Consider the following 12,140-nt stretch of genomic DNA (forward strand, 5'->3'; position numbering starts at 1 on the left):
TAACCTTATAGACTGACTGAAGAAAAAAATTCGTGCTAAAAGACCCGGTTTGCAGAAGAAAAAAATGCTCTTTTATCAGGACTCTTTTGTCACAAGAGCATTTTGACAATGGAAAAAATTCATAAATCGAATTGTTGGAGCGTCCACCATATTCACCAGATTTGGTTCATAGCATCTTCTATCTGTTTCCAGACCCAAAAAAAATTATGCGTTGAAAGCGGTTTTCATCAAATGACAGCTGGAGAAGCGTATTTTGCAGCCCTCCCAGATTCTCGCTTCAGGACGGAATTCATAAATTGGATTCTCGTTGGAACAAGTGTATTGATGTTCAGGAAGACTATACTGAACAGCGAGGCTATACTGAATAATAAAGTCTATTCCAAAGTATAAAATTGTATTTTCCATATATAACGGCAAAATTTATTGTACAGCCTGGTATCTCTTCAGCGTATGGGACTAGTCACTCCTGCAGAACGAGGGAGAAGATTTTATAGGCGGTATTGAGCACGTATAGTCGCTACACATGACCCTATCGCCGTTTCGTGTATAAGGTAGGTGGTACTGAGATTCCAGTCACAAGGCATCGATTTGCTGTCCCATACCCCAGCTCTGATTTGATCAAAGAAATTATTCGTGTGTTCTGTTCTGTTCTTTGAACAAGAAATTATTCTTGTTTAACTCCCTCTCTCTCTCTCTCTCTCTCTCTACTCCATTTGTTATGAGCTCGGCTAGAATCCCGTCGATGGCTTCGATAGTCGACGAACGGCCCTTCGGATCTCGATACACGGTGGCAGAAGCAAATATGTGTCCGTCAGTATACCTTCTGGCTACTCGGTAACTTGGTCATTGAATGGTTCATCAAATGGGCCCATCACGACTTGTGGCTGGTTACTAATAAGAATTCCAACCTTGTACTGGCACCTTAGCTATGAAGTTTTTTCGGTGACCTGGTACCGCTTTGGTCCCTAGCGCACTCTGTTTTCCTCTAGTTCTTGTAGTCTTTGTTTCTCGGACGTTTCTTTTTCTTGTGAAATTTTGCTCTGCTATCCTGAACTTAGTTTAGTCCATTAACCTCGGCGGCGCCTTGAGCCTCTGTTTTATGGTTTTTGTGCAAAGTTCTTTTTGTCCGCCTTTGCCGAAACAACCAGATCTGGTATTTTCATGACATTTTCAATTTTCCAAAGTACTCGAATTAGTAATTAATAATACAATCGATAGAATAAACAAAACCTTCCAACAAAAATAACTGCGTTTGATCGCGAATGAAACTGGTTTAACGAAGGTGCAGTTAGTCTTTCTCTACCGCTGAATCTGGTTGAAAAATGTTCAAAATTTTAAAAGAATGGTTTTATATATGTATATCGTAATTTGTTCATACTCGGAGCAATTTAATACGTAAAAGTAGCATTTTCCGAATAACACATTGGGCAACCTTGTATGGTTCAAAACTGTGTGTCGTATTTTACTATATTATTTGCTTCATTACAAGTTTATGTTAAGTACAGTTATTTACATCTTAACAATAACGTATGTATTTTCACATATGTGTTCGAAATGAGGCTTTTACAGCAACTTCCAGAGCTTTGTATTTTCTTCTAACTAATGCATTTAACTGCACTAAGATAGTGAGGCATGTTCTAATAAGTTGAGAAATGTGCTAGATATTACAATGTAAAACTTAGAAATATTAGTAAAGTACAAAATTCACAGAGGAATGATATAATGCTCCCGTCAATGGGCATCATGGGCATAGAAGAAAACAATTGGATTTTGAAATTTAAAAATTTTCCGGTTTGACCATATTACATTTCTTACTATTCGCATTTGTTTTTTGAGCTCAGTTTTGTTAGCTTGTTTCAAAATACGAATCATACACCGAAAATGCTTCCTCTCTTCTCTTCGTAAAGACGGTATCCAAATCGAAAAGTAGCTGCGCCGAAAATGATCGTATGGAGAACATCTCCGAGAGGTTTTTGTCGTTAGGTTAGGTAGTCTAGGAATGTTTCTTCGGATTACTCTTCTTTATTCGTAAGATATCTGATTCTGTATTTGCACCTGTGTCACGAATGGTCCACGTAGATTGCGCATGGATCCACCACCGGTACCACCGGGTGCAGTGGTGGTTGTTGAAGCTACAGATGCCCCAGAACGCCAGTCGCTAGTATGATGCTGTTGTTGGTGGTGGTGCTGACGATGATTATTGTTACTTGTTGTCCCTTCCTGTTGTTTACTGCCATTACTGGTAGACGATACTGTAAGTGCAGCGTTGTTACTGATGGACGATCCTCCTTTACGGTGTGAGCTGCAACTATTATTATTACTGCCCTTGGAGATGGCTAAAGAACCATTGTAAGGAATTGTTTCATAGCCTCCACCAAGACCATCGTAGTAACTCGAAACGGGACGGGTATTCTTATACTTTTGTTGCGGTAGGCTCTGGTTCTGCGGTGCGTTAGCGACATTGTGATGATGAAGAGATTGCAGTTGTTGTTGGTCATCAAAAAGCGGATTGTTGCGAGCCGAACGCTGCGAGTGGTAGTGATGATGTCGTCGACTATCCAAACGAAAATTGTCATGAGTTATGAGAAGAGTAACACGGAAACTATAGTTATCGAATTTGTACGCAGCTTTTATTCACTATCACACCATTACCATTTGTCAAACACAAAACTAAACATAGCAAACCACCATAACTTAACCAAACACCATAACCATGTGACTGTTTCCAAATAATTACAAGACACTACAACACGAGTTTACACAAAGTACATTAAATCCTCGCTACTTTTCAGTTACTATGAAATATCATTTATATATTAGATTCGCTAAACAGAAATCCATTATTTTTGGGTGAAATTCAAAATTATATTTAACAGGTTTTCAATGGTCCGATTTGCGACAAATATGCACCATTTTGTTGAAAAATTTGTTGCCTTTTTTTAAAATACATTTAAAATGCCTTTCTTGTACAAGGCATAGTCGTTATTGGCCAAAAACTCTAGCAATCCATTTTCACACCCTTTTTTGATTTCCGATTTTCATAACTCAGAAAATTTTGTCATGCGCGTCAAAGGTGTCAATAGCTTGGTGTAAGGTCCGGACTGTACGGTGGATGCATTGAAACTTTCCATCCAAGCTCCCGGACTTTCTGGCAAGTTACTAAAGACGTGTGTGACATTTCGTTATCTTGATGGAACAAAAAACCTCTTCCTTTGGCCGATTCTGGTCATTTCTGGTCAATTGCTAGCTTCGAACGGTGCAGTAATTGACAGTACAGATCTGAATTTAGTGTTTGGCTACACGGAAGTAACTAATAATAAACGGTTCCTTTCAAGTCCCACCATATAAACCCAGTAGAACCTTCCTGGCCGTGAGACCTGGTTTGGCCACCCTGCAAGCTGCTTTACCACGCTTAGACCACGATCGTTTTCACATAATATTATCGTATGTATCCTATTTCACATCCCCAGTATCCATTCGTTTAAGAAATTGGTCGATTTTGTTCCGTTTGGCCAAAATTGCACAGATGGCCATTCGATTCATCATGTTGATCGATTCATCGATTTTGCTGTAAATAGGGTGGCGCCGACACATCGAGCTTCTTTGTCAACACTTCAAACAAATGGCTTTAAACTGTCTAATGGTTAATCCTTAGCTTCTGGTCTATGCTCTGATTACTAATATGCCAATTAACATTGATTATTTCTGTGGTTTTATCGACATGTTCGATGACGTGTCTACCTTGGCTTTAACATAAAAAATAACTGAAATGGGTCGACGAAACCAAAATTTCACCTTGCTAACTGTTAAAGTATTGGCACCATAAACACCATGCAACGTTTCAGCGGCCTAGCTTGAATTTTCGCCTTTTTCAAAGGAAAAATGTAAAATGTATCGAATCTTCTCTATTGTGACTTCCATTGTTAACACCCGGTAACTCACAAACGAATGGAACAAACAAAAAACAATGAAAGCATTTTTTAAGTGTAAAGTATCAGCTTTAAAACGAGCCTAAATTTGAAACTGTACGATCGATACTTTACGAGATATCAAACACTAAGACATCGATCACTAATCCGTGAAAATAATGGATTTCTTTTTAGATCAGCAGTTTATATAATAAAATATGATGGAATTACAAAAATATACTTAAACAGTAGCTATCAAGCCATAAAAGGCGCTCTAAAGTATCAAAGAAAAACCAATAAAAAAACTGGATTATACATTATAAAACCATATATAAACCATATTATATATAACCATATTATAAACCATATATAAATAAACACCATAAAAACATAATACATAGTACAAAAATTATAGCATTTTCGCGTATGGGAAAGTATATTGTGCATAGGAAAGCATGTACTGTTGTATTTGTAACACAGCAGCATATCGTTTGCTTACGTTTTACTATTCACTATCACTAACCCCTCGCAAAGCAAAGGTTTAGCGAGGTGTTAAAGGTTTAACGAGGTGTTAAAGGCTATGTTAAAGGTTTAGCGAGGCAAGTGTCTTATTAACATAGAAACTTTACCACCAAACCATCGATTCCGTGCATCCATTACGCATATATGAAAATAGATGAGAGAGGGAAAAATATATGTTGCGCAGGTGGTTTATACATCGAGGCTAAGTCATAACGGTAAAAGCACAATTATTTGCGTAATAAAAATATATCCAAAAAGCCCTTCTTCTCCAAAGAAGTAATTTCAAAACCTGTTAGTATAAGCGATGCGGCCTTGGACAGGAATGGTGGCATTGAGCAGTGATTATATTCGGCATTAAAACATGTAACACTACCTGATCTGTTGTTGAAGTTCCTCGTAATTTACGTAGTGCGAATAACGATGGTTAAATACGTCCGTGTGATGGATAGAAGTTGTGGTCCCTACGGGTGGCGGGGGAGGAGGTTGATAGTGTGGTGGCTGATGACCGTACATGATTCCAGAAGAAGCAGATCGTTCCACCGAATTCGGCTCGTACACAATGTACCGGGAAGTAACAGCAACTGGCGCAGTACTGGATATTCCGGTATCCGTACCGTTGTTGCTTCCATTATTTCCGACATTCGCACCACCTATTCCCTTTGATCCACCACTGCTACCCACATCCGCTACATTAATGGGAATGTTATTACTTCCAGCACATCCACTTTTTCCTGCTCCATTCCAAGCAGTTGAAGCCGACGAGGGCGTAGAACCTGTGTAATCGACAACAATTACATCGTTGGTAGCACTGCTGGGCATGATGCCATCCTTGCGGTGTTTGCCAAAGCGGAACATGTGGCCGATACCGCGGAGCAAACCACCACCCTTTTTCGTTCGCAGTTTCACCCCTTTGCCATCGTTCAACGACGATTGGAAGGGACTGTTGCGCGTAACCGCAAAACCACCATCTGGATGCTCCACACCGACGGTGGAAATGGCCATCGATGCGTCCTCCAGTAGCCAGTGCTTCTTGGCTTCTGAGAAGCAAAAGATACCGCATAAAAGAAATAAAATGTTAAAAATCTGTTACATACATACGAGGGCTGTTCAAAAAGTTCTAAGACATTTGAATTTCCACGGGCTACGTATTTTCGATTCTTGATTTTTTATTTTTTGCGTTAGGTTGCTACACATGTCAGTGACTTATGGCGAAAAGTGCGGCCATTTTGAGTAATCAGTCAATTTTGGACAGCTGTTTTGCTTGGACAAGATTTCGTTCATCGGCGATGTTTGCCTCCTCCAAGAAATGAATGGCAAAGAATCTTTATCAAATTTTGAGTGAAAAACGCACAAAACGTTTCACACAATAAACACATTTGTGTGAAAACGGGAGGAAATTCGAAAAAAAATTGAAAATCAAACATACCTAGCCCGGAGAAATTCAAATGTCTCAACAGCCCTCGTATAACAATGATCGTTGGTGACAGCTTTTCTCGATCACCAATTGAAGCCCAAATTGAACAAAACAAAACTCACGCGTTTCGGGGGGTTGCTCGACTACAGCCCGTAAAATCTCCTCGCGTCCACGGCCTCGCGGTGTACGCAACGCATTTGGTCCTCGTGGTTCGTCTGCCATCTGTATCTCCTGCACCATAGTCTGCAGGGACTCGAGGCTAGAAGATTTCTTCATACCGAGCGATGGACCAAGATCGCTTAGCTGATCCTGGGCCTCGGCATATAGGGCCTGATGCTGTTGTTGTTGATGTGCAGCGGATGTTACAGTCGTAACTATCGAATTCAAACCGACTGTGCCTCCAACTGCACCACTATATTTCAAACCGTTCATTCGTGCCACATGAGAGATTGATTCCATCGATCCACTTCCACCGGTACCGCTGCCGATCAGCAGCAACTGGCTATCTCTTTCACGCTCCTCTCGTAATTTCTTATTACGTTGATAGGTTCCAGTTTCGCGTGCATCCATCGCCGCGTGATGCTTCTCCGACATTGAACGACGGCCGATCGCATCGCGACTAAAAGCATCGGCCGTCGGCGGGTTTGTCTCAAGAGATAATTGGCTGGCATAAGTTGTATCTCCCTTCGTTCCAGCACTACTACCGATTGGTGTGGATGTACTTCCGTCGCCAGCAGGAGTTTTTCCACCACCTTCCACATTTGCCCGACCGATCATCAATTGGAAGGTGCTACGGAATTACGGAGAAACGGGATAAAAAAAATCAAAACCAATCCTGTAATTTCGCTTCTCTCTAAACTTTTCTATTAGCTTACGGCGAATTAGGTTCCGGATCTTCTTCAATAAGTACCGCTGCGTTACTTCCATTGAGACTAGTAGCGGAAGAGGTTGTACTCCAATGGTCGTTGGTCGCCATATAGTAGCTTTCGTTCCGAAGTGCTCCTGCACCTGCACCTCTATGTAGCAGCACTCTTTGGTTCAGCGAAGAATGATTATACGGAGTATTGTGACTACCATTGACACTATTTAAGCTGCCCAAATGCAATGGTTGGTAGTTCTGTTTTTGCATCAAACTTTGGTTGGTGCTGTCGACTCCTACGCCATCTCCAGAGCCAACACCGCCCGTTAACCTATCGAGAACTGGATTACTGTAGCGTTTTGCTTGTTGCTTCTCATCAGACGAATTCTTTTGAGGCTGATGCTGGTTGTCCTGGCTAAGGTAGATAACTGTAGTACCCCCATTGCCAGATTCTAGTTGCTCATTGTTGCTGACCATCGTGCGAAACTCCATCGCATCGAGAAGTTCACCAGTGCTTACTGGGCGTCCGATGCGTCGCGCTACAGTCAAAATAATCTTCCCTGGATAGCTACCACCTATACCAAGGTATAAGAAATAAAAAAAATTGGAACGAATAGTATCAAACAACCATGACAAATAATTACTATTTTTGACTTAATGTCTTTAATAAATGTTAAAGTCAAAATTAAGCGACTAGTTTTGTTTAATGTAATTGACTTATGGAAAATGAACAATAACACAAAAATACATCAGACGAAAGAGCATTGTTAACGCGTCAAAGTATCGAATGCATACCAGATTGCAGCATTGCACGCCGAAGCGTATCCATTGCTTCGGCGTTTGATTGACCAAGAAGAGAAACGCCATTCACGCTCATCAACTGATCGTTCATCTTGAGACGACCATCTCGGCTAGCGGCTCCCCCGTGTAGGACACTCTTTACAAAGATTCCAAGATCACCGTCCGTTCGATTGTTGCCATTCGTTGTTGAGCTATTGCTGTTACTACTGTTACCCACGCTGCCACTTCCAGACGAGCCTGTCTTTCCTTTAACGCTCACACCTAGTCCCGCTTTTTCTGTGTCGTGCACAGGGATGTGAAGCGTTAGAATTTCACGGTTTTTCCACGCCGCTCCGACCAATGACCCATTGCCGAAATACCCATTAGTGTTGGCACAGACTGTCATATTTCCTTTGCCACTGCCGTTGCCATTTTCTCCAATATCGCCAAGTAGCGACTCTTGTTGTTGCTGCAGTAGCTCGGCTACCTGATTGGTGGAGGCCGATTTGAGAATAGAGGCCAATGGTCGTTTCTGTACAGTCGGGGTTTTGTGTGACGCCGTAGAAGACGCTGCGCTAGCTCCGGCGCCAAGCTTCGGTAGCGATCGATAATTGCTTCCTCGGGTGCTTCGCTCTGCGGTAGCATCGAAAGAGTTGGAAACGCTGTTGTTACTGCCTCTACCAGCACCGTTCACTTCTCCAACTCGTGCCACAGAGGTTGAGTGTTGTTTCAGCGACGATTTTGGCATCACTGGCGCTGGCGGTTTTGGCGGTGAATTCTTTGGTTCAGTTTCAATGCTGAAGCCCTGGAATCAAATAAACACGAAAAATAGAAGAGCATTTATACAAAATGAACCAAAAAAGTTCTAAGGAAAACACTTACAATTTCACGCTCCTTACAATCAACTGCTAACTCTTGTTGGCGAGATACAACGAACGTAAGAGTAGCTCCGTGCGGTATGCCACGAAGTATCGATACGACTTCCGTCTGAGATTTACCCGTCATAGGGACGCCTTCAACCTCGAGCAGGCGATCGCCAGACTTGAGGCGTCCATCCTCAACGGCAGCCCCCTTTGGCAGGATGTTTTTAATATAGATCGGACAGTGACCACCGGCCGGATTATCACGTGTTGTTACCGAGAAACCAAGCCCGTGGTCCCCCTTGGTAAGCGTGATTTCGATACGTTTGCCGAGCTTGCGGGTATTCGCGGCTTGTAGTAAGCTAACCGTAGCAGTGGATTGGCCACTACCCGGTGTCTTTCGGTTCGGCGATACTGTTGCTACCTTTGTTGCCACTGGCTCATCAGTTGTGTCGATCATTTGTGATTTAGCAGCCTCTCTCTCGCTGCTGTTATTCATTCGTCGTTGATACCGTGATCCACTGCTACCGGTCACCAGCCGGCCGAATGTTCCAAACGAACCAATTTCTCCACCACCACTTCTATCAGACCCTTCTCTTTGGCCAATCTTGTTTCGTACCACCCGCAAGCGTAGCTCAGTCGAGGCAAGGCTCTTCCGAAGATGCTCTTGCACAGAACCTTCCGGAAGCCCGACAAGTTTGGTACTATTGATTTCCAGTATGCGATCTCCGCGTCGCAACCGTCCGCGTTCTGCCCGACTACCTGGCTCCACACTCTGTACCAGTAGTCCTCCGCGCTCCGTGTCCGGAATCGCCGTCAATCCAAGCGGGCCACCCGCTTCATTCACTACCAGTAGCATTTCACTGTCGAAAGAAAAAAGATGTTAAGTTCAAACATTATTAGTTTAATGGTACTTTTCCTTTTTTCCTGTGTTTTTCATTCACCTTTCCTTTTCTCGCATTGAATCGTAGACGGATGCTTTCGCTTGGCCAAGCGGCTCCTTGCGCGTTGACTCGCGCGGCAACGATTTGGAACTAAAACAGTTATTAACACTGCTGCCGCCATTGCAATTGTCAAGCGCTGGATGACTGTAGTTTTGTTGGTGCTGATGATGATAATGTTGCTGCGTTTGCTGATAATGATAGGATGGAGATGACTGAAGCTGGTGATGCTGGTAGTTATTGTTTGCCGCCTTTTCGGCTGCCTCTATCCACCGGTAGCCACTGGCAGTTGCCTCCGTCCCGAGAAACTGCATCGACAGTCGACCAGATCGATTGAAAGATGGCTGTGGCGGTGGTGGCGAAGAGTTTGACGAATCTTCCTCTGGCACGTTCCATTCAGGGGACACTAAGTAGGAACCACCGGTGGCTGACAGATGGGATGACGCATCGTCACTGCGACACACAGGAGCAGCTGACCACCGCTTGGTCGTCTCTTGATCGTGGCCGTTAGAGTTCAAGTTGTACAGCGGACTTCGCTGATCGGTGACATTAATCTGGTGTAATGATGGTTCACTACCGCGACGAACCTGCAAACCGAGCCCCAAGAGAGAAGTCTCGTTGGCAGATACCTCGATGCATGATCCAGCACCACCACAAGCACTTGAAGAAACACCAGACGAGCAGTTGATCGTAGAAATGTGCGTTCCAGATGAGCTTGAAGTCACCGTCAAACCAACACTGCCAGCGCAATTTGATTGAGACGCATCAGTCACATTGACGACGTGCTTTTCTGCGCCAACAATACCATTCGTTCCTCCCACATTACTATTGCCTACCGCCAGTCTTCCTCCTCTTTCAACTCCATCACCAACTCCTGTTACTCCAGATCCTTCTACAGCAATAATTGGTTCGCCGCTTCCACCACCAACTTGAAAAATGTCTGGACTTCCTGTGCCAACAGAGCTACCACTAGCTCCATCGCCACCTCCTTGTTGCACGCCCGGGTCGGGACCAGCGGCGTCCTCATAGCTGGCAATGATTTCCTCACGATCATCCGCCACATCTCTGATATAGTCTTCTGGGTCCAGGATTCCCGACTGTGACTGCAAATGGTGCACCACAACCCATGAGTCTGGATTCTAAACAGAGATATATAAAAAAAATAAGGTTCGGTTCTCAATTGATAATTTTAGATATCGCCTGCCTTTTCATTCTCATGACTTTGGCTTAACTCATAAACATTTTGTACCCATAGCATCGGTGCTTGTACTAAATTAGAGACGTTAAACTATGATTCATACTACATGCGAGTAAACTATATCATCTTCGCAATCACATTCATTGAATACTTAATTTCATTTAATTCATTAAATATTAAACTTCAATACACAATGAACGCTCAAAGTAAGCAATTTTAGTTTTTTTTTTTCATAGATTTATCAGCTTTAATTCCAAAGTCTGGAACGTATAGTATATCGCATCCCCTAGATAAAATGACAAGCAAAGCAGATACAAACAAACAAGAATGAGACATCTTTAGACAACCGAAAGCAAAGAAATACTCAGTTTAAAAAGACAATCCCAAAGGTTGGTAATTTAGAGAGGGAGGTTCTTTTCCTACAGATGTAGAAAAGTGACGCTTACTCTTTCGAAGGTAGGTGGGTCCGATTTTGGGTATATCTGCCTTCGGTCGCTGCTGCTGCTTCTAACGATACCTGATGGTAATGTAGCAAAAACCGTCATCTCTGACAGCTGCCTACCACAGCCATCAACACTGACCCCACCCTTCCGGGGCAGATTAAGCGAGTAACTCTTGCATATGTACTGATTGCCATGAGGTATTCCCTTCTGGCGCTGGTGCACCTGATAAGTGTGCCGCCAACCGAAGATACCACTGATCTTATCAGCTAGTGCTGGGCACTTAGGTGGCAACTCGAACAAAGCAGCGTTTTTCTTCTTCATCGTTCACTACACCCACACAAGCGGCGTTGGGCTGAATCTGTCTCACCCTATACGTTTTTAGTAATAGACCGCGGATTCACAACACAATAACACACTTCTCCAAATCATTCGCATTTGTTTTTCGGCACACATCTTTCGAAATTGGATCGTTCATTAGTCCTCGCGGACTGGATTTAAGGAGTAAAGTAATGTAAGGAGTAAGGAAAGAGTAACAAGAGGATAACCAGTGTTAAAGCACAGTACAATTGGCGCTGAGCACACAGTGTCCATGGCCAAAAATCTGGGAGTCCGAGTCAGAATCGAACCCTGGTTTTTGAAAGGCTCGTCGCTTATCCACAGTTAAGTCTTTCGCAAAATAGCTTATCCACAGTTAAGGCCGCCAAATTTACTTCGTCGTCCCTTAGTAACCTTAACCGATGCACTATCGGTTCTGCTACAAGAGGAAATACAGCTCATTGATGTAATAATTGACGAGTGCTATGAATTATTTCGCAACAAGGTGAGTGATGCCTGGACGGTCATGAATAGGTGTAGATGACAATATACAGGATGATCCAGCAAGTGTTCTTATGTAAATATGAAAAACTTTTTGCCAAAGTGGTAGGTCGTCAAATTATTCGTCAAAATCACATTTCACTGAACCTCATTTCCACCACGGTGTGGCTATGTTAATGAACAGTATTGTGGTTCGAAAAACTCACATATCATGCAAGAGAAGCCAATGCGCCCACAAAGACTGACTGTTTGGTGCGGATTTTGGATGATTGGTTTTTCCACGAGATTGAAGTTGAGAAGTTGAACGGCATTTGGTTTCAACAGAGCAGCGCTACGTGCCATACAACGACAACCACAATCGATATTTATATTATGCGAACAAATCAACAACTATTGACA

The 12,140-nt window shown here is 43.0% G+C and overlaps 1 protein-coding gene across 1 annotated transcript; it reads right to left on the reverse strand.

Moving 5' to 3' along the window:
• Positions 1-1,595: 1,595 nt before the first annotated feature.
• LOC128271719 (uncharacterized) lies at positions 1,596-11,246 on the reverse strand. Its single transcript, XM_053009378.1, has 8 exons — positions 10,923-11,246; positions 9,288-10,423; positions 8,366-9,206; positions 7,499-8,288; positions 6,720-7,278; positions 5,967-6,634; positions 4,804-5,467; positions 1,596-2,554 (listed from the first exon to the last, which is right to left on the reverse strand). Exons 1-8 carry the CDS (start codon positions 11,244-11,246, stop codon positions 2,023-2,025), a joined length of 5,514 nt encoding a protein of 1,837 aa, XP_052865338.1. The 3' UTR covers positions 1,596-2,022.
• Positions 11,247-12,140: the final 894 nt, after the last annotated feature.

The sequence above is a fragment of the Anopheles cruzii genome, chromosome X (genome assembly GCF_943734635.1).
Source record: "Anopheles cruzii chromosome X, idAnoCruzAS_RS32_06, whole genome shotgun sequence".
Taxonomy (NCBI): domain Eukaryota; kingdom Metazoa; phylum Arthropoda; class Insecta; order Diptera; family Culicidae; genus Anopheles; species Anopheles cruzii.

Bases quoted from the DNA above. Each gene is read 5' to 3' on its own strand.
- LOC128271719 (XM_053009378.1), bottom strand. From the start codon at position 11,246: ATGAAGAAGAAAAACGCTGCTTTGTTCGAGTTGCCACCTAAGTGCCCA. The intron at 7,279-7,498 runs GTATGCATTCGA...ACCTTGGTATAG, and splicing joins GCGTGCAATGCTGCAATCTG to GTGGTAGCTATCCAGGGAAG. The intron at 6,635-6,719 runs GTAAGCTAATAG...GTAATTCCGTAG, and splicing joins GATCCGGAACCTAATTCGCC to CACCTTCCAATTGATGATCG.